Here is a 24,682-nt window from a genome sequence, read left to right as displayed (position 1 = left end):
AGTCTTTCCTGACACGTTTTATGCTTAAGACCTTCCACCATTCTTGTAGCCCGTCTTTGGACCTGTTCAATTTTGTCAATATCTTTTTGTAGGTGAGGTCTCCAGAACTGAACACAGTATTCCAAATGTGGTCTCACCAGCATTCTATATACACCTGGCGCGAGTCTGCATCCCATACACTGCGCCAGAGAGAGAAACCCAGGGGGAATGGCAGGAAATTGGCTGGGTCTTCGTGCCGCTCTCAAATTTCCTGGGAAATTTTTCTGGGCTCAGGTTCTTAAGTAGAAAATGGTTTTTAGGAAGAGGCAAAAAAAATTTGAACACCCGGTTCTAATCTATAAAAGTTCTTAAATATAGATGTTCTTAGGTAGAGGTACCACTGTATTTCAAAAATATTTTTAAAAAGGAAGGGGCATAAAAATATCACATTTTTCTTAGAGCAATTAGATGAACTAAATAAGTGGGTTTTGGATTGCAGTTTGGACACGCAGTCTCTAAAAGGTTCACCATCACTGGTATAGGGTCTCCTATTTGAGCAGGGGATTGGAGTAGAACAGTGTTTCCCAACCTTGGCAACTTGAAGATATTTGCACTTCAACTCCCAGAATTCTGGGAGTTGAAGTCCAAATATCTTCAAGTTGCTAAGGTTGGGGAACACTGGAGTAGAAGACCTCCAAAGTCCCTTCCAACTGTTTAGTCCGTTAAGTGGCAAATTATGAATTACATACTCCTTAATTGAGTTTTAATCTCTTCAAACATGCCAGTGTTTTCAAGGACTTACAGAATACATTTTCTATCATCAGCTGGCCAGGGTGCACATGTGCGCTGGAGCTGATACAGGACAAGGTCTCATGTACCCTCCGATATGGCTCTGCGTGCCACCTGTGGCACGCATATCATAGGTTCGCCAACACGGCCCTATACCATTCTGGACAAATGGCTGTTCAATCGTCTTAAAAACCTCTAGGTATGTAGCACCCACAACTTCTGAAGCAAGCCATTCCATTAGTTAATCTTTCTCACTGTCAGGAAATTATTTTTTAGTTCTAGTTTGTATCTCTCCTTTTAAGTTTCTTATCCTTGTCCTACTCTCTGGTGCTTGGGACTATAGATTGATCCCCTTTTCTCTATGACAGCCCCTCAAGTATTGGAAAATTGCTATCATATCCCCCCAATCCTTATCCTTGTTAGGCTAGACATACCCCTTATTCATATGTTTAAACCTTCAGACTTCCAATCATTTTTGTTGCTCTTCTCCTCCTAGAGTTTTTAATATCTTTTTTGCATCATTAGATTTATTAGATTTAATTAATTATTAGATTTGTTCTTATATTGTCTTTGTTATTGTTGTGAGCCGCCCCGAGTCTACGGAGAGGGGCAGCATACAAATGTAATTAATAATAATAATAATGATAATAATAATAATCATCATCATCATCATCATCATCATCATCATCATCATCATCATGGTGACCAAAACTGGACACAGTATTCCAAGTGTGGTCTTACCAAAGCAATGTAAAGCATTTGATCCTGATACTATCTCTCCATCGATTACTAAAACCCTATATAGATTGGTCCAATATTCTTCAACATCTTCATAAACAATTTAGATGAGGGGTTAGAAGGGGAAGTCATCAGATTTTCAGATGACACCTCTCTAGATAGGCTCAGGATCCAGAAGGATTTCGCCAGACTGGGTCCTATTCAACAGATCACAATTCAGTGATCAGAAAAACAAGGCTTTCTACACAAGGAAGAAAAACCAAATCCACAATTATAGAATAGGTGGTAAATATGAGCTAATACAGTGCTAAGGTTCAGATATAAAACACTTTTGTTATATTGTACTATATTAATTTATTTGATTCTTTTTGTTCGTTTTTTATTGTTTTAAATATGGTTTTTATTCTGTAAGCCGCCTTGGTCGCCATGGACGAATAGGCGGCAATATAAATTCAATAAACAAACAAACAAATAATGCCCTGCTATAGAATCTCACTTAGAACTTCTGTATTGACTGATGCAAGGGTATTTAAATAGGGAAGCAATGGAACTTTGGAGAAAGGCAGTTGAATATCAAAAGACAGTTATGGAGTGACAGGAAGCAGACAAGAGTAAAAAAACAGGTTAGGATTTTGTGAAACTTTGTAACTGACCATTAACTTCCTGGGATTGTTCCTTGCTGTTTTATTTGCAGTACAAATTCTTTAATCAAAAAATAAAAATCAAGCACATGGATCTCTGCTTTTTAAATCTGTTTCTTTGGGTGAGTTCCCCCCCCCCATAATATTGGGGTGGGGGTGGGGTTGTGCTTTCTAATTGCATCAATCATTTTGGAATTGAACAGTCTAGAAATTTAAAATAAAATAAAATAATTCCTTGGGATCAGTAGAGATATGACGTCTAAACACTTGGCAGTGTTTGGCTGTTGGCCGGATAAGCTGTCTGTTGGTAAACAATGGGGAAAAAAGAACAACTGCTTTAAAATGTTTAGTAAGAGAATAACAAAGTTGAAAGGGACCTGGCAGGTTTTCTAGTCCAATCCCCTGCTCAAATAGGAAACCGTATACCAGGGGTCGGTAACCCGTAGCTCTGGAGCCGCATGTGGCTCTTTCATCCCTCTGCTGCGGCTCCCTGTCACCAGTTAGCTCCACACTTGATAGGGATTTTCAATTCAAGGGCAGTAGAGGTAAAAGGACTGCACTAGAAGGAGACTCTATGGTGGGGACACAGGACTTGTGATCAGCAGAGGAAAAAGGAGGCCATGCCAGGAGGAGACACTATGGTAGGGGAAACAGCACTACCGGTCAGTTCCAGAATTGACCGGGGCTTCCGGTTGAGTTCTTTGAGTGTTTAAGGTTGCCAACTCCTGCCCTATAATATTTCAGACAAATAGTTATCCAACCTCTTCTTAAAAACCTCTGGTATATTGATACAGATTAGGGAATTGACCTTATAGGTAATCTAGTTCAACCCACTCCTCCACCACCCAAACAGACCCTACACCATTTTTCACAGGTAACAGTTCAGTCTCTTCTTGAAAGCTTCCAGTCATTAAGCTCCCATACCTTCTGAAGGCAAGCTGTTCCATGGATTGCAATTCCAATCTTGTTCACATTTAGTTGAAGCCAAGTATTTTTAAATATGTGGTCTGACTTTATAATTCATTTCAATTGGGAAATATGACTGTTATGTGTCAGTTAATGATATGTAGCAATATATAGCAATACTATTTAGACTTATATACCACTTCACAGTGCTTTTATAGCCCCCTCTAAGCGGTTTACAGAATCAGCATATTGCCCTCAACAATCTGGGTCCTCATTTTACCCACCTCAGAAGGATGGAAGGCTGAGTCAACCTTGAGCCGGTGGTGAGATTTGAACTGCTGAACTACAGCTAGCAGTTAGCTGAGGTAGCCTGCAGTGCTACACTCAAAACACTATGCCACCCCAGCCCTACAGGTGTGTAGGTAGGTTTGTGCATAGATGCATGCCTAGGTTTTGGTAGTATAACCAACACACAAAAGAAACCTCGTTGAACTGACTCCTATACTAACCTGAAACTACAGTCCTATTATTTATTATTATTATTATTATTATTATTATTATTATTATTTATTATATTTGTATGCCGCCCCTCTCCGTGGACTCGGGGCGGCTCACAACTCATGCTTAATTGACAGAAATAACCACCAAAAGTGGAATAATGTCCAGTGAATTTGCCCAGGTCCAGGGTTATACTCTAAAACAAAAACATAAATTCAGTCATAGGGCTTGAAAAACAGGAATTCAAACAACTATAGAACTCAAACCACAATTTTTTTGATGGGGGGGATCATATACAGTATTAATTTTATTAGAAACATTTCTTCCTATAACACACAAGTCACATAAACAATTTATATTTTCAGATTAGTATAAAGCAGGAATTTTATATTAAAATTACTTTGGGGAATACATTTTTTTTATTTTAAAACCTTAAACCATGTATATTGACTGTGGTTAATTATTAAAGCAGGATAGCTGACTCAAAATACTGTCGAAAGGGCATTTGTGGGAGCAGAGTCTAAAGAACAGAAGAAAATGAATTGATGAAGTTTTTTTAAATCTTTAAAAGCTTATTAACTAAAGGAATTGAAAAACTACTCTGCTCATGAGACTCTCATTTTTAAACATTCTTTCAGAGACAACATTTTTTAAGTATGTTGAAGATTTTAGACTTCAGAGTTATACTTTTAATTTTTTCATTGTCAACAAACACAAAGAGTACTAAGGTGCTTTCAACACGGAAAAAGTGTGGCGATTCAGAATGCGAAAGTAAGTACAAAGATATTTGTTTTAACTAAGTCTATTCAACAGTGTAGTAACGCTGCAAAACTCTATGAGTATATTTCTTTGAAAAACTTTGGGAAGTTAATTTGAGAAGTTTAAGCACTAATTTGGAATGATAAGGAAAATGCTATCAATATATCCATGTTAAGGGTCTGTTCTGGGTCCTATTCTTTTTAATATGTTTGTGAGTGACATAGGGGAAGGTTTGGTAGGAAAGGTTTGCCTATTTGCCGATGACTCTAAAGTATGCAATAGGGTTGATATTTCTGGAGTATTGTATTGGCAGTTCTGTGTTAGCAAAAACTTCAGAAGAAAGGGATTTGGGGTAGTGATTTCTGACAGTCTCAAAATGGATGAACAGTGCAGTCAGGCGGTAGGGAAAGCAAGTAGGATGCTTGGCTGCATAGCTAGAGGTATAACAAGCAGGAAGAGGGAGATTATGATCCCGCTATATAGAGTGCTGGTGAGACCACATTTGGAATACGTACTGTGTTCAGTTCTGGATACCTCACCTACAAAAAGATATTGACAAAATTGAACGGGTCCAAAGAGGGGTTACAAGAATGGTGGAAGGTCTTAAGCATAAAACGTATCAGGAAAGACTTAATGAACTCAATCTGTATAATCTGGAGGACAGAAGGAAAAGGGGGGACATGATCGAAACATTTAAATATGTTAAAGAGTTAAATAAGGTCCAGGAGGGAAGTGTTTTTAATAGAAAAGTGAACACAGGAACAAGGGGACACAATCTGAACTTAGTTGGGGGAAAGATCAAAAGCAACATGAGCAAATATTATTTTACTGAAAGAATAGTGGATCCTTTAAACAAACTTCCAGCAGACGTGGATAAATCCACATTAACTGAATTTAAACATGCCTGGGATAAACATATATCCATCCTAAGATAGAATACAGAAAATAGTATAAGGGCAGACTAGATGGACCATGAGGTCTTTTTCTGCCATCAGACCTCTATGTTTCTATGTTTCTATGAAAGATCAATTAATTATTTTCTAACCTGGGTTTTTGTTTGTTTGTTTTTAAAAAGAGTCATTTGCTGAGACTATAAATAATGAAATTCTTTTTTCAAAATATAGCACATCCTCATGGTTCTATGACAACTTGATGGAGTCCCAGGAGGGACAAAAGGCAAAAGAAACCATTAGATTAGAAATAAAGCTCAGGGAATTTTCTATCACAAGCATTTAGCATCATGATATAGAGCTCTGTAATTTTTTAAACAAGTTCTATGGCCTGAAAAATTAGTGTTAACAGATTTGACTTGTTAAACTTCAATAGCAAGCCCGTTAACAGACCTTGGAAATAGAATCTCAGATGAAACAGCATTAATTGTATCCTTGTATCTACTAAATAGGAAGTTAATAATTTAATATTATTTTTGAATATTAATTACTGGTAAATTTATAGAGAATATAAGGAGAATATATTTGGCTAGATTTCTTTTTTAGTATTTCAGTCAAAACCTCTAAGAGTAAATACATAACCAAAAAGCCTTCCAACATTTGTATGCAAGTTATTTATTTGCAAGCAGTAAATCCTATTAAATCAACTGTACATATTTGGAAATCGTAGATGTAAAACGTATACATAAATAGCCCTATTAATGAATATAAGCTGCACAATGCTATCATAAAATCAAAAAGTGGTTAAAATATTAATTTAAGGGTGTGCACATTATTGTAAGCTTTTTTGTTAATTTCCCCTAAAACATCTGTTTGTTTTTCTGTTGAATTGTAAGATAAATATATAGATATAAATATAGATAATAAACTTATTCAAGGTGGAAAAAATTCTGAAGTGAATTTGAAGCTTTAACCTTGCATTTTAACAGGGTTGTATAGACTGAAGTGATTTAGCTTTAACCTTGCATTTTAACAGGATTGTATAGACCTTTTATATTGACTTCGGTATAAAGTATAAAATAATTTTGGGAGGGTAAAGTATCTTGTCAAATTATATCTTCAGTCCTAATAGCAAAATAGATAGAGTAATTAGTAAGTAAGAAAAACTCAGTTTTATTACGAAAATGTATATGGCTGCCCAACTCATTACCAGTGACTCTGATTGGTAACAGTACAAGTGTGGATAATTTAAGATTCAATGTTAAACCATGATCATCTGTCACATATAAGGAGAATGTGTTTTTGTTTCAGCACCCATGCAAACAGCCCCTTAAAGCAGCTGCTTCTTTTCCCAAGATCACATTAATGCTTTTCCGCAATTCTGAGAAAAAACATATCTGATTGAAACGGTTACTGTATTGATTGCTGCATTGTACGGATAAATGCTTGGTTCTGTGTTCATTAAATAACATGAAAAAGGTCTTTAAAATATTGCCTCTGTTTTTAATTTTTACCCAGCAACTATTAGCAGAGTGTTAGCCATTAAAGACTACACTGGGCCGGATTGCCGCTACCTGAGCTTCAAAAGTGGGGAAGAAATTATGGTATACTTCAAACTTTCTAGAGAAAGGGAAGATTTGTGGGCAGGAAGTGTAAGTATCAGTCAACAATTTGCCTGAGAATGGTTAGTTTTATTTATAATATCACTACAACTTTAAGGGTTTTAAGAGTGTTATGGCAGAGGGAAGAATTACATCATCTTGCAGACAAGAGAAAGGATTTTTAAAATTGAGTGAATTTTTTTAAATGACCAGATGGAGCAATACTTTTCTTTTAAAGTTATAAACTAATCAATCATTATTATTATTATCATCATTGATTGGATTTGTATGCCGCCCTTCTCCAAAGACTCGGGGCGGCTCACAGAATACAAAAAACAACACAGCAACAAATCTAATTAATTAAAAATTACTATTAAAATCCCATATATCTTAAAATCAGTCAGCCAACTCATTCACAACCACACATTACATCTCATAAACAAGGGAATCATATATTTTTGGTTTTGCTGAATATTTCTGTTGCCTGGGCCATTGACTTCAGTAATCAAAAACAATGAAGAAAGAACCAGACTGATGTAGGACACAGAAATAAAGTAGGCTGTGTCCCCAGGAATCTCAAAGATTTTAAAAGTGGGAGAAACTGGCTGAGGAATTCTGGGAGTTGAAGTCCATTAGTCCTGAAGTCGCCAAGGTTGGAGACGCCTGCTTTAAACGATGAGTTAAGCTCCCTTTTCACATCACCAATTATTAATGCTCTCTCTACAGCTCTGACCTCGGTCAGCTCTTCTCATAAAAGCTGAAGTGTTTAATGCCAAGTTTATAATTAGTTTGAAATGTTTTCAGGAAAACAGCAGATGTTGACTGTGTTTAAATTAAACTTCAATCCTACAGCTTTAGTAGCAGCTAATACTACTGACTGTAGTGGATTTCTTCCGGGAGTGGTTCTGGATTCTGCTACGTCCGGTTCGCCATGCACATGTGTGTACTAAAAAAAAAGCTGCGCATGTGCACAAACAAAAAAAAAATATGGCGGTACCTATGGCGCCAAGAGAACCAGCTCAGGAGCATGGAAGACCTGGGTTGCTGCCGGTTCCAGTGACTGAGGCCACCAAGTTACTAACAGTTCTATAGAACCAATCTGAACTGGTGGGAACCCATTAGAAGAATCTCTGATTTCTTCTAAATAAAATTGCTTTGCTGAAAAGTTAGACTTCTGAGATCTTTCCATACGGCCAAAGACAGAATTATTCTACTGTTATGTATGTATTGCACGTAACATTCTAATTGACTTATAGAAGCAGCATAGAAGTATCTCTCTATCAGGGATGTCCAATTTTTTCTGCAGAAAGATACATTTGAAATTGAACATTCCTTTTGGCTACGCGCTCAACTGCAGCTGGGCATTCTTTGGCTTATTGAAAGCAACGAAGGGTCTGATTTACCTTCAGAGTTCACAACATCTAATGTTTTTGTCCAAATGAGGAAGGCAACATTGCATTTATTATGTATTACAGTGGTCCTTCGATTTTTGCGGGTTCAAACTTCACGAAACAGCTATACCACGTTTTTTCAAAAATATTAATTAAAAAATACTTTGTGGTTTTTTCCCCTTATACCACAGTTTTTCCCGCCCGATGACGTCATACGTCATCGCCAAACTTTTGTCCGCCTTTAATAAATATTTTTTTTAATAAACTTTAATAAATAAACATGGTGAGTAATAATCTAAATGGTTGCTAAGGGAATGAGAAATTGCAGTTTAGGGGTTTAAAGTGTTAAGGGAAGGCTTGGAATACTGTTCATAGCCAAAAATAATGTATTTACTTCCGCATCTCTACTTCGCGGAAATTCGACTTTCGCGGACGGTCTCGGAACGCATCCCCCGCGGAAATTGAGGGAACACTGTATTTATTTTTTAATTAGATTTGTATGCCACCCCTCTCCGTAGACTTGGGGCGGCATTATCACCACACAATTTCTGTCTCTTTTGTATTTTTATGTAACATTTTTATGTAACATTATTGTGCACGTATAAATGAGGAGCTTATAATTTTTATAAATTGTTCCTCTGTTGTTGCTTACCAGTGCCCTCATAATCACAGAGGTTAAGTAACATGGACTAACATACCATGCTAAAACTAGTATCGTCCAAAAGTACTGGAAAGTTACCGTACTTCCATCTTACTGTAGCCATTACAACTAAAAGCAACATAATGGTTCAACAAACGGATCTAAAGGATTTAATTGCTAAATCAATTAGATGAACAGGCTTAGCATTCTATCATTTTGTATCTTGATCTTGTGGCTCAAAATGCTTGAACTGGGCAGATTATAATATCTGATTTAACAGTGTTAATTATACTTTTTGATATCTATTCTATATGATGATTAGTATCTTTTTGAATGCTTTCAATTATTATTATATATCCATCCTAAGATAAAATACAGAAAATAGTATAAGGGCAGACTAGATGGACCATGGGGTCTTTTTCTGCCGTCAGACTTCTATGTTTCTATGTTTCTATTGCGTTGTTTCTGATAATTACATTATAGATTTTAGAATAGATCCTCACTGTTAACCTAAACCAGTGGTTCTCAACCTTTTCTTCACTATGGACCCTGTTTAAGTACTTTTTGTGGCCTCAAGATTTAAATCATAACATATCTTCAAGCCTTTATAAACCCCTCCTGTGATAACATTGCAACCCCCCAGGGGTCTGCGGACCACAGATTGGGAACCACTGACGTATACAATATTGGATCCCCTTTTTTTGCCAATAGTTCACATCCCTATTTTTCCTTAATTTAAACTGAATTGTTATCAGTTTGATTGTATGATAAAACTATTTCCTTCTAAACTGAAACTGAGACCTATTGACATAATTTGGCAAAAATGTACTGATGATAAAATAGCAAAACCACTATTGATGATATCCTATGGCATGTAAACTAAAAACAAACATTTCTCTATTCTTTTTTTTTTTAAAGACAGGAAGAAGTAAATTTTCCTTAGGGAAAAAAACAATTTTATTCCCCAACATAGGAGAAAAAATTCTAAAGGGTATAATTTTTGTTTCATTAATATTTTAAGTAGAAATCACTGTTCATAAATGCCATTTTTTCCTTTTTACTATAGAAAGGCAAAGAATTTGGTTACTTCTCAATGGATGCTGTCAAAACAGAAGATGTGTTTGTTACTGAAGAAATAGAAGTGTCCACAAAGGTAAATTAAAATGCTTCATGAACATTTCAAATTCTCTAATGATATTATTTCAAAGAAACCTCAGGAGTTAATTTGGTGTATTGAGTTGTTCATATAAATAGAATAGAATAGAATAGAATAGAATAGAATTCTTTATTGGCCAAGTGTGATTGGACACACAAGGAATTTGTCTTGGTGCATATGCTCTCAGTGTACATAAAAGAAAAATATACATTTGTCAAGAATCATAAGGTACAACACTTAATGACTGTAATAGAGGTCAAATAAGCAATGAAGAAACAATCAATAAATCATAGGTGTCTAACCTTTTGGCTTCCTGGCCCACCTTGACTGAAGAAGTAAAACCATCATTTGAGCCAACTTGCATCTTGTCTCCCATCTTCCCCCTTTAGAGAAAGTGATAGAAAAAAGTAGTTGTTTGACAGTTGTTGTTGTTGTTGTTGTTATTATTATTATTATTTATTACATTTGTATGGTGCCCCTCTCCGAGGACTCGGAGCGGCTCACAACAAGAAAAACAGTACAAATGCAATATTTAAAAAACAGTTTAAAACCCTTAACATAAAAACAATCATACATCTCATGCAAACCATACACAAAGTGGAAAGATAGCGGACACTGACAAGTTCTAGCTGGTGCCTTGAGTAGGAAGCAAATGATGAGTACCGGGACAAAATGTTCATGTCAAAATAAGCTGAATACCAAATTTGATGAGTTTTAAAGCAATTGAGCACCAAGGTACCACTGTACTGGCAACATTTTTTCCAATGTGTATTTTATTTTGTTTTATTTTAAAACAAGCAAATAGAAACAATATGGAAAGCCCCTAAAGTTCCATATGTCAACCGAGATTGGTTTGCATGATACTGAATTCTATCCCTCAGTATTAGTAACTAACCTTTTTCATTTTTAGAACTTTAAAGTTGCATGGAACTGAAAAATGGAGACAATAAATTTATTCTTCCTCTGTTATGATAGGTTGCATTAGCTCATTCAAGTGGACAATTGATTTTATAGATTCATAGAGTTGAAAGGGACCCACTACCCAGGGCAGCAGTCCTCAGATTATCCCTGATAAAAGATTGTCCAATCTTTAATTGAAACCTCTTTCTCTCTCTTTCTCCCCCCCTCTCTCCCCCCTCTTTCCCTCTCTCTTTCTCTCTCTCCCTCTCCCACTATCTCTCTCTCCCCCCTCTCTCCCTCTCTCTTTCTCTCTCTCCCTCTCTTGCTATCTCTTTCTCTCTCTTTCTCTCCCTCTCTCTCCCTCTCTTGCTATCTCTCTCCTCTCCCTCTCTCTTTCTCTCTCTCCCTCTCTTGCTATCTCTTTCTCCCCACTCTCTCCCTCTCTCTTTCTCCCTCTCCCTCTCTTTCTCTCTCTTTCTCTCCCCCCTCTCTCCCCCCTCTTTCCCTCTCTCTTTCTCTCTCTCTCTCTTGCTATCTCTCTCTCCCCCCTCTCTCCCTCTCTCTTTCTCTCTCTCCCTCTCTTGCTATCTCTTTCTCTCTCTTTCTCCCCAGCTCTTTAAGATCGCCTAGGGACAGGTGGGAGGGGGGGCGGATCGCTTTCCAGTTTGAAATGCCAGTGCCGACCCTCCTAATCGAGACTTGGGGGTGGGTGGGGAGGGCGACGCCAGGCTCTAGCCTGGAGGGGGGTCTCGGCCGGAGGGGTGGGGAGCCAAGGGACAGGTGGGGAGGGGATTTGGAAGAATCGGAGGAGGGGAGGGGAGGGGAGGGAAAGGAGGAGCCACCCCGCCGTAGCGGCTTGTAGAAGAGGGGGGCAGTGGCGTGCCCAGCCAATAGGGCAGGTGTGTTTGTGTGTGTGTGAGTGAGTTGCGAGGAAGGGGCTGGAGCAGCGGCCGCATTGCCCAACGCCGCCGCCCCGGGAAAAGGTAGAGCCGCGTTAAGGCCCCGCAAAGCAGGGCCGAAGCGGCAGCCCATAAGCCGGCATGCAGAAGCCCACGGAGAAATCCCACAACTTCCGCATTGACGCTCTCCTGGACGAGGAGCCGGCGCGGCCGGTGCCCAGCATCTCCCCGGAGAGCTCCGCCGGCAGCCCCGGCGCCTGCCTGCGCACTGAGACGCCTTTGCCCTGCGCCCCACCGGGCTTGGTCCCCCTGCCCGCCGCCGCCTTTGTCCCCAAGCCCGGCTTGCTCAACCTGCCCCCGCCGGCCTCCCTCGGCGGCTTGCCAGCCATCTACCCGCCTCCGCTTTATCCCATCCCGGCTCTGGCCGGCCAGCACGCCGCCTTTGCCTACCCCACCAGCCCCAAAGCTCACCTGCTGCAGCCACCAGGGAAGCTCCAGCCAGGCGGGGCGCTGCAGTTGCCGGAAAACTTGGAAGGTGCTAAGAAGGAAGCTGAGCTTCTGTTCTCACAACTTTTTGAACAATTAGGGGGCCCAGCCATGCGCAGACAGTACCCTCCCTCTTTTGCCTGCTGCCTCACCTCAGCAAAGTAAAAGGCCCGGCCTTTTTCTTTGCTGAGGTGACAGTCTGCGCATGTGCAAGGAGCTGGTGACTGCGGGCCCCCCCTAATTGTTCAATTTCACCGGGCCCGTCACGGGACTCCCAGTAGTACCGGTCTATCGGCGGCCCTGACTATTGCTATCTATATTTATATATTTATATTATATATAGAGAGATTGTTGATAGTGTATAAAGGGGGGCTTCTCAAAGGGTTTTCAATTGCTTTTTTAATGGGGGAGGAAAGCTAGGTAAATAATGTTTTAAATAAGTCAAAAATTAATATATTCATTTTACATGTACTGTATTTTAATTTTTAGGAAACTGATTTCCTTTGTCTTGATGGTGAAGAATATGTTTTTGAAAATGAAGACAGCATATTAAATCGTCACGCTGAAGAAAATGAAAACTATGCTGATGGTAAAAACACAGACTTTAACATGCCCGAGGATGAAATAATGAAGCTCCCAGATACTTCTGTCCCAAAAGAATACAGTAGTCAAAGCAAGTCTGATCAAGAGGAGTCTAGACAGCAGGATGACCCAGTCAACCAGGCTCTGAAACCAGTCCCAACTCAGTCAAGTATTTGGACTGTTTTTGCTATTGCAGATTGGCTCAGTTTGGGAAGGGAAGAAAATGAGGAGGCTTTTGGAAAATCCTCAGAGGTTTTGGAACAAATTACGTTTCGTCGTAGAAAAATAGCAATAGCTGACAATGCCGATATTAAAGAACAATCCAAAGAGAGCAAAATGGAGCCCAAAAGCTGGTTTCAGAGCAGTTTGACAGATTTGTTTAATTTTGGAAATAAAAAATCAGGACCTGATCTGTTGAACAAAGATGGCGATCCAGATCTCCACAGAAGTTCCAACACTGCTTCCAACAGTGGCTCCCATGGCAAAGATGCAGCTTCTGAAGCAAGAATAGAGAAACATAGTAATAATGAACTGTCTGGATTAAGCTGGTTTGATCTGAAGTTAAATGATATTTTAAGTTTCGGGTACACTCAAAAAGACAAAGAACAGCTTGCAAATGGAGAAGTAGATCAAAATGAAGACCCACTGCCTCCTAATATACAACCGGTCCCAGTGGAGGATGGTTTGAAAGAAGCAGCAGTAGAGCAAATGCTCCAAGAAGAAGAAAACAAAAAGAATACAGAGCAAACACCTGAATCGGTAGTACATGAAAAGAAAGAAAAATATCACAGAGAAATTACCAGCCCAGATATTACAGATACTGAAGCTCCCGTAGGGAATGAATATCCTGATTTCATGAATAGGGAAGCTGCTTCGTTTTTCACTGAACTTGCTGAAAATCTAAAATCTTCCAGTACAGAACAAGATTCAATATCAAGGAGCCAAAATACCGAAAATACTATGGAGTCAGAACGAATAAAAAGCCAGTCAGGTTTGTATGAAATGTATATAATAATATAATTGAAGTAACTGATAAGGCCATATCAGTTAATTGGCTAAGACATGAGTCTCCAGCTGTTCAGAGCTCAGTTGTAAATAATTTTCTCACAGTATAGATAATTTTGTTCCATTAAATACTCAAACTGCAGGGGGGGAATTAAAAAGGCTCTAAAAAGCTCCAGTGTTTCTATTATGTTACCGTGTTTCCCCGATAGTAAGACCCCCCCGATTGTAAGACATATGGGGGGTTTCAGGGGGGTTGGCTAATATAAGCCATACCCCGAAAGTAAGACATATGTCTTACTTTCGGGGAAACACGGGGGTATTGCGGGGGGGGGGAGCCCTGGGTCTTCCCCGCTGCACACGCTTTCTCGACGGGGAAGGAGGCTGAACCGCAGATAACATTGGGAAGAAGGTGCAAGGAATCGCGCGAGGGGGGGATAGCGGCGGTGGTTTGGATTAAGCGATCGTAATCCCCCAAAAGGACGAACTCCAGCCTCGGAAGGCCAATGAACCGATGGCTATGAAATTAAGGCTTTTCTTTGAGAGAGAGAGAGAGAGTGGGGGATAGTCGTCGTCGGAGCGCTAAAGACCAGGGCAGAGAAAGCGCGAGCTGCATGCGGGAGAAGCGGAGGAGGAATCAGGCAAGCCGAATGGGAGCCTGTTCTGTGTGAGTCCGTTCCGGGTTTTGCTTACAGCCCCGGGCATTAGCAATAGCAGCGGCGGCAGGAGAGGCAGCCCTTTGCAACGTGGTCCGCCTGTCTCGGCACTTGCAGAGCGAGGATGTAGAGGTGGGTTTGCGGAGGAATTGCTGGCGGGGAATGGAGCGAGGGAGGGCAGGGGAGGGATTCCCATTCGGCTTGCCTGATTCCTCTTCCGCTTCTCCCGCATGCAGCTCGCGCTTTCTCTGCCCTGGTCTTTAGCGCTCCGACGACGACTATCCCCCACTCTCTCTCTCTCTCTCAAAGAAAAGCCTTAATTTCGTAGCCATCGGTTCATCGGCCTTCCGATGCTGGAGTTCATCCTTTTGGGGGATTACGATCGCTTAATCCAAACCACCGCCGCTATCCCTTCCCTGGGTCTTCCCCGCCGCCCACGCAAAGGGGAAACCCCAATCTTCGCCTCCTCGCTGCTGCGCCGCTAAAAGGACCCTTTCAATTTTTTTTCCAATGTAAGACATACCCCCATAGTAAGACATAGGGGGGCTTTTGGGGGTTAAAAAAAAGTAAGACACTGCCTTACTATCGGGGAAACACGGTAGCTATTTTACAAATAATAATAATAATAATAATTATTATTATTATTATTATTATTATTATTATTATTTAGATTTGTATGCCTCCCTTCTTGTTTGTTTGTTTTGTCAAGTATGTATTGGTGGTATACAGAGATATAATAATATTTATATACATGATACTAGTAAAAGAGAAACATTAGGACAGGGGACGGAAACACGGGTGGGCTACTGCCCGGACGGGGGGAACACAGTTGGGTAGTGAAAATGGAGCTCCACCCCAGAGCACCCAATTTGCACTGAAAGATGTTGAAAGAAAATGCCTGTACTTTTACTACCATACTGTGGGTGTGGCTTATGCAGGACGCCCACAGTGTGGTAGTAAAAATTTTGGTAGCCTTTCACTGGACGTAAGTTACTCTGGTGCAATTATGCATGCCCCTTACTGACCTCTTAGGAATTGGGAGGGGTCAACAGTAGATAGTCTAAAGGTAAAGTTTTGGGGGTTAGGTGATGATACTACAGAGTCTGATAGTGAGTTCCATGCATCAACTATTCGGTTACTAAAGTCATTTTTCCTGCAGTCAAGTTTAGAGCGGTATACTTTAAGTTTGTATCTGTTGTGTGCTCATGTGTTGTTGTGGTTAAAGTCGAAGTAGTCATTGACAGGAAGGACATTGTAGCAGATGAATTTATGGGCTATATTTAGGTCGTGTTTAAGGCGACGTAGTTCTAAGCTTTCTAAACCTAGGATTGTAAGTCTAGTCACGTAGGGTATTCTGTTCTGAGTGGAGGGTTCTTCTAGTAAAGTACAGGTATCTCTGGATGTTTTCTAGAGTGTTCATGTCCGAAATGTGGTGTGAGGTCCAGACAGATGAGCTGTATTCAAGGATTGGCCTGACAAAAATTTTGTATGCTCTGGTTAGTAGTGTGAGATTACCGGAACAGAAGTTATGTAGGATTAGGTTAACAACTCTTGAAACCTTTTCAGCGATGTTCTTGCAGTGGACTTTGGTACTTATTCCAAGGTCTTTTATGGAGTGAGGGTTTTAGTTATTTATTTATTTTATTTATTAGATTTGTATGCCACCTCTCTCCGCAGACTCGGGGCGGCTCACAGCAGTGATAAAACAGTATACAATGACAAATCTAATATTAAGTCTAAAATAACAATTTCTCTAAGGTCTAAGGTTGTCTCTAAGGTCTTGTTTATTCAGCTTGTATTTGGTGTTCTGATTCTTTTTGCCAATGTATAGGACAGAGCATTTTTTGTTTGAGATTTGGAATTGCCAGATGTTTGACCATTCAGACACAAAGTCAAGGTCTTCTTGGAGAGTAGCTGTGTTATTGGTGGTGTTGAAAAGGTTTACATCGTCAGTGAAGAGAACGCAGTTGCTTATAATGTGATCGCAAAGGTTATTTATATTGAGTATTAAGAGTGTTGGTCCAAGTACACTGCCTTGGGGTACACCGCTCTTAACTTGACAGGATTAGGTATGGCACTCCCTATTTTGACAATTTGTTGTCTGTTTAATAGGAACACAGTTATCCAACTATGGAGGGATCCTAAGATGCCATAGGATTTCAGTTTTAGAAGTAGTTTTTCATGAACCACTGAATTGAAGGCTTTACAGATGTAAATGTAAATTGCATCTATTGGTTTGCCCTGATCGAGATGTGTAGTTTATATGTTTTTGCAGTGAAGGAGTTTCAGGTTACAAGATATTTTTTTTCTGAAACCAAATTGTTAGAAAGTAGGTTGTTAGTTTCTAGGTGGAGGGTAATTGATTGGTTTATGATTGATTCCATAACTTTGCATGTGATGCAGCATAGTGAGATTGTCTGTAGCTTTCAACTAGACTGGGATCTCCTTTTTTGAAGATGGGGATGACTGTTGGTTGTGACCATAGTTTGGTAGTGAGCTGGTGCTGAATGATTTTTCAAAGATTATGCTTAGTGGTTCAGCTATGGCTGTGGAAAGCTTTTTTAGGAAGTATGCAACATAGACCATCAGGCTCAATCGATAAGTAAGGTTTAAGGTCACATAGTGCTTTTTCAACGTTGTCTTCTGTGAAGTCTATTTGGGTTAAGTCATTGTGAGTGTTTGAGGTGTGATTAGGGAATTTTGGGGATGAACTGTTGCTGTTTACATAGACTGAGCCAAAGAATGTGTTGAAGAGGTTAGCTTTGGATGATTCGTCATAGCATTCTTTGTTGTTGGGTCCTTTTAGTGGTGGGATGTGTCTAGATTTTCAGTATGCTTTAGCTAAAGAAAATGCAGACACTGTGAAGATAGATCGAAAATCTAATGAGCACAACTGACAAACTAAAAATAGTGAAGCAGCATTTTTTACAGATAAAAAATAAAAATAAAAAGCAATTCCTACTTAATCAGAATATTAAAAAAAATAGAAAATCAAAATACTGATACTTCTTAGGAAAACTTTATCTTGTCTTCTTTAGCAGCAAAAGCTAGTAAAAAAATATAGAAACCATTGGAAATTGTGAATTAGTAGAAGTTAATAAACCACACTTGCTGTTGGTGAATTCTAAGATAAAATACTGTCTTTCTTATCAATGTATACAAATAACTAATTATAAAAAGGGTCAGGATTAGAAAAGGAAGAGTTTGGAAACACTTTGATCCAGAAAAGATGATTATTCACATTCTAGAATTCAAGAAACAGTCTTATCTAGGGGTAGAAAATATTGCTAGTTCACTACCAGAGCAAAAAACTATTAAACAAAAAAAAAATGCTGGGAAAATAGTTAGGTGAGATAAAATAGAACAAAAAGAAAATTCACTTTTGTAGGTGTTAGAAATCTGCAGAAAGAAGGACTGTTGAACTTACCTGAACGGTCTTCTCGATGCACTGCAAGGAGAGTCCAGGATGGGTTATTCTCAGCCTGATTGGCTGGGACTGAGTTTAATTTAAATATTTAAATATTAGTCAGGCACCGCCCCCTTAGCCCTCCAGTCTAATAAGCACGAAGGAGCAGTAATGAAGAATCAAGGTTTATTAAACTCGGATCAACCCCCATGTTTCAACTAGAACATCAACAAACAAGTGACCCTGGTCCCAACAAACGGGTGGGTCTGGACTCTCCTTGCAGTGCATCGAGAAGACCGTTCAGGTAAGTTCAACGGTCCTTCTCCAATGCACTTGCAAGGAGAGTCCAGGATGGGATATACCCAAGTTAGAGTCAGAGGGAGGGAGAAGGTTGGACCAGGGGTTCTGAAAATGAACATACCCCCTGCAAAACCCTCCTTCCAAAAGCCGCTTCCGAGGAAGCAAAAGAGTCTATCCTGTAATGTCTTATAAAGGTGGACGGGGCTGCCCATGTGGCAGCTCGACAAATGTCCTCGAGTGAGGCCTGTGTCCTCCAGGCCGATGACGTGGCCGCACTCCGGGTGGAATGAGCAGTTATCCCATGTGGAATGGGAATATTCTTAGCGGTGTAAGCCTCTGAAATACAATCCCTCAACCAACGGCTGATGGTTTGAGGAGACACTTTCTTCCCCATCGTTCTGGTGGAGAAAGACACGAAGAGACCCTCGGAAGATCTGAACCCCTGAGTTCGACGTATATATATTTTCTCTCCGTTCCCGCCCTTATGCCTTCCCCCCCCAAGATGGCGACGCTCCACGCTGGCGTTTGAGAGCTGAGGGACTTGCCGGCAGGACTCAGCGGACGCGATATTCTGTGAGAGGGGGGGGGGCGTCGGCCTGTGCCTGAAAGAGAGAAACACAAGAAAAAACATTATAAAAACAATACTGAATAAATTTTCAATTAAATTTAACCCTATTAAACTAAGTTTAATAGGAGAACTAAAACTCAAAGTCCCATTACTGCGACTGAGTTTTTTAGACTGGAGGGCTAAGGGGGCGGTGCCTGACTAATATTTAAATATTTAAATTAAACTCAGTCCCAGCCAATCAGGCTGAGAATAACCCATCCTGGACTCTACTTGCAAGTGCATTGGAGAATGTCTAAAAGTATGCAAGAAAAAATTAAAATTAGTCTAGAAATGCATGAATTTTTTTTTCAGAGATAGATGAACCCTTAAGGAATTTTTCAGATTGCAAGGATATTCCAGATGACAATGAAATATCTATTGCTGTTTTAGACAGTAGGGAATCAGCTATAATGGGGAAGAAAAGTAACCTTATTAGAAAGAAAACTTATAATAGAAAAGGGAGGAATAAAAGAGAGAATTAGAGAGCAAAAAGCTAAAAATGCTAATGAAGAGTATTGGAATGAAGATTTTAATAAAAACTAATCCACTTATGCTGCAGATATTAAAGCAAGCTATGTTCATAATGACAAAGAAAAGCAAGGAGTTACTTAGGATGCAAAGAAGTTAGCTCAGTCTCGATTTTCTATTTGTTTTTCTCCAGATTCAGTCATACATTCTGAAGTACAGTACAGTGAAGCTGAAGAGTTCCAGTATATTTCTTTTTTTAGCCACTATAAAGATCTCTTTAGTTTTCAGAACTTTCCAGATGAAACCATAAATTCTTTGCAAGAAGTTGAAAGAGCCAAAGTTAAAAATAGCCAATCTAAAAATAGTGTTGCATCACTACAGAAAAAGAAAAAAATAGAAAAGAAAAATAAGTTAAATCAGAAAACAGCAAATCTGAAGGAAGATGTTTTCAACAAAGATATATTTTTACTTTCATCAAAAAGGCAAAACAATGCAGGCAGTGCCAATGTAACAAAAGATGCTAGGTTATTATCAGAAAAAATGTGTCCTTCATCTGAAAAACATTTTTTAGAATGTATAATAGAACTTTTATTCCAGGATCAAAAAAGATGTGATAAAAACTTTGATAAAACACACCAAATCTCAAAATTACAGCTTAGTCTGCAACGATCAATAAAACAGTATAAATCTGCGAAGAGAATATCCTTATCTAGAAAACAATACATGAAGAAAGGTTTGGATGAAAATACCCCTGTCATATATTACACGGATGTTATAAAGAAAACTGAGATTTCAGAACCAGTGATTTGTTTGTATTCAGAAAAATATGAAGAAGATGTTATAGAGTCTCATAAAGACTTTGTGGAGGTGAAGAATGTAGCAAGCATGTCACCTGGTACAGTGAAATTCCCCTCCGTGAGTTATAATAAAGACTATTTTCAGGGCAAAAGTATAACTAAAGAAAGTATGAATCAGTTTTCTCATAAAAGAGCAAAAGCACAAATTCATGTATCAAAACAAATTTTGCAATTGACTATTGACAGTCAACAAGATAGCAAAAAGATGCGAACAACTGAAAAGTATCCAAATGGACTTGTCAAACATAATTTGAAATTCGTCACACATAGCGTGGAAAGGAAATACTTTCAGGATCCACAAATGCAGATGGGTGAAAGAAGCAATGAAGCAAACAATTTGGAAACAATAGAACAATATTATGATGGTGCTCAGAGTGGTGATGTTTCTTCAATACCAGAAACTATTGAAAATTATGCTACCCAAGAACAAATTATCTCACATTATCCGGATTCTCATACTTTTTCTAAGAAAGGTACGCATTTACTACATATGTATGAAAGTCTAATATATTCAAAAAAAGGTAAGAAATTAAAAAGTGAACAAAAGATTTTAGCTTCTCATGTTGATCAATCAAATAGGGAGAAAAGTGTTATAATAGGTACAAGACCTGATAGAAAGCCTATAAATCAGGTTGAATATACCACAAAAACATATTTAACATCTCATTTAGAAAACAAATTTAAAAATTTAAGTCAACATTATAAAAAGATGTCATTTTAAATACTGAAGATACCAAACCTGAATTTTAGCAAGAAATAGTACCACTGATGTTATCAGTACTAAATGCAGTTTAATCATTGACTATAATAATTTACTTCTTAAAAACCATGGTCTTCTAGTTAGTAGACACTTTTGCACTGGAGATCTAGTGCAACATTTTGACATTCAAAGGGAAGATTCCAAATCAGATCTTAATATTAATCCTAACAAATTTTCCTCAGATTAGATCTCCCATCATCTTGAGTCTATAAATCATATTATGGATCATACCCTTTGGTATATAAAGGTAGCTTAAACACACACCATTTAGTTGTTGATCCTGATAATGAAATATTTGCACAAGACAAAACAGTTTGTTTTAAAAACTTAAACTATGTAGATAAACTATTTATTTATGGGCATGAAAAAGTTAAGCCAGAAAAGGGCCTGGAAGATTAAAAAAAAAGTGAGAAAAACATAGTGCACAGGAACAAAAATGGGAGAAATTTTAATATAGGGCAAAGTGTTATAAGCAATATTTTTGATAAAACTTCATAATATTATTTTGGAAAGATATATGAAAAAACATAAAATTAATAAAAATATTAAAGCAAAGAGACATAAGGCTAAACATGCCCATGAACAAACAAAATATGAATGTCAGGATGTGAATACTTTTTGTTATTTTAATAAAGTAATGCAATGGAAAAAATTGTTACTGCAGACTCAAACAGTAATAGAAATACTGACAGATACCCAATTCTGGAAAGAGAGTTTGTTTTCCAGAATACAATTCAAAATGGTAAATTGATAACAAATATAGGCTTAGAATGGAAAGATGCCAGTTCTTCCTTAAGAGACCAGGAATTTAATTTAAAGCTAGTTGGGGAATCAAGAAAGATTCTTCAAGAAAATATTTGTGTAGATGAACTGCAGCAACTAGAGCAAGAGTTTGAAAAGCTTCCATACAACATATCCATTTCTCCATGTGAAGATATTTACAATAAAAGAAAACAAACAACAACTTTGGTGGAACATCAATATAAATTAAATATTGAACACGAGAAGTGTGTGAAGACCGAAAATGCATTTACTGTCAGAAACCCAAGGGCTTATGTGGGATATCAGAAACAACTGTGAAAACCAAAAGATAGAATAAGGTACTAGGTCTCTGTTTTGATAATAAAAGTAGATAAACCAAGCATTCTTGAAAATTTTTGCTTTTAAATAAAGCACTTTTTTTTAAAAAGGCAGAATGCAACAAAAAATGGATGCCTCTTTTACAGTGGCAGAACTTCAAGTTAATGCCCTCCTCAAGGGGTGTCAAATTGAAGGCCTGCAGGCTGAATCCGTCCCTTGAAGTGCTTAGATAAGGCCTGCACCGCCACCCTGGAAATAGCTAAGGACCAGCCCACGGTGCCTCTGCCAGCGAAAATGGAGACTGGGAGGGCCATGCAATTTTGCATAAATTCTAATAATAAAATTCAATTTTTTTTCAGTCAAAAAACTGTGCAACTGAAAAGCCTATACAGTGTTCCCTCGATTTTCCCGGGGGATGCGTTCCGAGACTGCCCGCGAAAGTTGAATTTCCGCAAAGTAGAGATGCGGAAGTAAATACACCATTTTTGCCTATGAGCAGTATCACAAGCCATCCCTTAACACATCCCTAAATTACCATTTCCATTCCCTTAATAATCATTTACTCACCATTATTACTGGTACTCACCATTGAATAAGACACTTAGTGATCCTGATATTTATAAACATAATTATTTATTAACAAGGTTTTTTTGCGATAATAATGTTGATTGGCTGAGATTTCGGCCAATCAGCAAATAGCAGATGAAAGTTTGGCAATGACATATGACATCATCGGGCAGGGAAAACCGTGGTATAGAAAAAACCGTGAAGTATTTTTTAATTAATATTTTTTTAAAAACTGTGATATAGGCTATTCGTGAAGTTCGAACCCACGAAAATCGAGGGAACGCTGTATTTCTTCAAGATGTAAGATAATGATGCAGAATACAACCAGCTAAAATGTCATATACATTAAAAATATAATATGTAATTCTTTGCAGATAATGGTAATGGTCTCCAGGAAAAAAATCATTTGAATTCAAATAAGGAAGCTACGAATGATCAGTATTCTGAAAAAAACACAAATAGTAAGAAAAAGCCAAATGCTTCAGGAAAAAAAAATCTAGAGCAACAGGACGTCAAAGAAGTACAAGAGAACAATCTAATGAATCCAAATCGTATCATTAGTAATGGTAAGCAAAATTAATCTAAATATTAAAAGACCAGATTTTAAAAAACATTTCATATATAAAGATAATTGGTAAGAACTGTTTCTTTTTCTTTTTCTTGGGCATGAAACAGAAAATGAACGGCTACTTCAGATAATCCTGGATTTCAATACACTCTGTGCCATTATAACTTCTATTTTTTCATCTATGATACATATAGGTAAAAAGGTAAGTTGCTTTAATATGAGTCTACTTCCTGATGCTAAGGCTAATCATTAAAAAATGTAGTATGTCTACCAGGTCTAGGTAGCCAAAAATCTGGACAGAGATTTGTCCAGCAAAGAGACACATAATCTTCTGTCTCTCTATTGTTCTCTCATGTTTTTCAAGATTTTTGCAGTTCATGTATGACAGCTTTAAAAAAATATTTATTTGGCATTTAAAGTGTTGTGCATAAGGCCTTTTAAGCTTATATTTTTCAGCATAGTTAAAGATAGATGTAGTTTAAATTCCATTAATAATAAACCTGAATTACAATTCAGATTACAGTGATCCCTCAAGTATCGCAAGGGTTACATTCCAAGACCCCTCGCGATACTCGATTTTTCGCAATGTAGTGGTGCGGAAGTAAAAACACCATCTGCGCATGCGCGCCCCTTTTTCCATGGCCGCGCATGTGCAGATGGTGTTTTTACTTCCACACCTGGGAAGACCCAGGGAAGGTTCCTTCCGCCGCCCAGCAGCTGAGGAGCCGCCTGCCTGCCCGCCTGCCCACCTGCCCGCCGCTTTTCCGCCCGCCGCTTATCTGCCGCTTTTCCGCCCGCCGCTTTTCCGCCCACCGCTTTTCCGGCCGCCGCTTTTCCACCCGCCGCTTGTCCGCCGCTTGTCCACCCGCCGCTTGTCCGCGGCTTGTCCGGCTGCCGCCTGTCCGCCGTTTGTCCGCCCGCCGCTTGTCCGCCACTTTTCCGCCCGCCGCTTTTCCGCCCGCCGCTTTTCCGCCCGCCGCTTTTCCGCCCGCCGCTTTTCCGCCCGCCGCTTTTCCGCCCGCCGCTTTTCCGCCGCTTGTCCGCCCGCCGCTTGTCCGCCGCTCGGTGCACGATCGGGGTTTCCCCTTTGCGTGGGCGGCGGGGAATTCTGGGAGTTGAAGACCCAGGGAAGGTTCCTTCGGCCGCCCAGCAGCTGATCTGCTCGGCAGCGCAGTAGGAGCGAGGAGCCGAAGATGGGGTTTCCCCGTTGCCCATGCAAAGGGGAAACCCCATCTTCGGCTCCTCGCTGCTACTGCGCTGCCGAGCAGATCAGCTGCTGGGCGGCTGAAGGAACCTTCCCTGGGTGCCGCCCGCCGCTCGAGAGCAAGAGGGGGAGAGATAGAGAAAGAGAGAGAAGGAAAGAAAGAGATGAGAGAGGGAGGAAGAGTGTGAGAGAGGAAGAAGCAAGATAGAGAAAGAGAGAGAGAAAGAAAGATGAGAAAGGAAGGGAGTGAAATCATCGCGTGGAAAAATCACGAGTATAGCGTTTCGCAAAGATCGAGATCGCGAAACTCGAGGGATCACTGTATAATTAAGATATTTTACTTTAATTACAT

At 39.2% G+C, this 24,682-nt stretch overlaps 1 protein-coding gene across 6 annotated transcripts in view; it reads left to right on the top strand.

Annotated features, from left to right (window-relative positions):
* Nucleotides 1-4,050: 4,050 nt before the first annotated feature.
* Nucleotides 4,051-24,682, top strand: part of MIA2 (MIA SH3 domain ER export factor 2) — a 74,954-nt gene continuing 54,322 nt past the window's right edge. For 4 of the 6 annotated variants that reach the window (XM_070754963.1, XM_070754952.1, XM_070754956.1 and 1 more), the window contains exons 1-7: nt 4,051-4,322; nt 6,719-6,852; nt 9,899-9,985; nt 12,763-13,846; nt 19,488-20,624; nt 22,933-23,124; nt 23,234-23,328. In XM_070754963.1, coding sequence (XP_070611064.1) covers nt 4,208-4,322; nt 6,719-6,852; nt 9,899-9,985; nt 12,763-13,846; nt 19,488-20,624; nt 22,933-23,124; nt 23,234-23,328 — 2,844 coding nt within the window. In that variant the 5' untranslated portion in view covers nt 4,051-4,207. The remainder of the gene's footprint in view (nt 4,323-6,718; nt 6,853-9,898; nt 9,986-12,762; nt 13,847-19,487; nt 20,625-22,932; nt 23,125-23,233; nt 23,329-24,682) is intronic. The other 2 variants (XM_070754977.1, XM_070754970.1) reach the window with 2 other exon arrangements.

Source organism: Erythrolamprus reginae, chromosome 1 (genome assembly GCF_031021105.1).
Source record: "Erythrolamprus reginae isolate rEryReg1 chromosome 1, rEryReg1.hap1, whole genome shotgun sequence".
Lineage (NCBI taxonomy): Eukaryota > Metazoa > Chordata > Lepidosauria > Squamata > Dipsadidae > Erythrolamprus > Erythrolamprus reginae.
The sequence above is the reverse complement of the archived record's forward strand: the minus strand, read 5'-3'. Positions and strand labels throughout refer to the sequence as shown.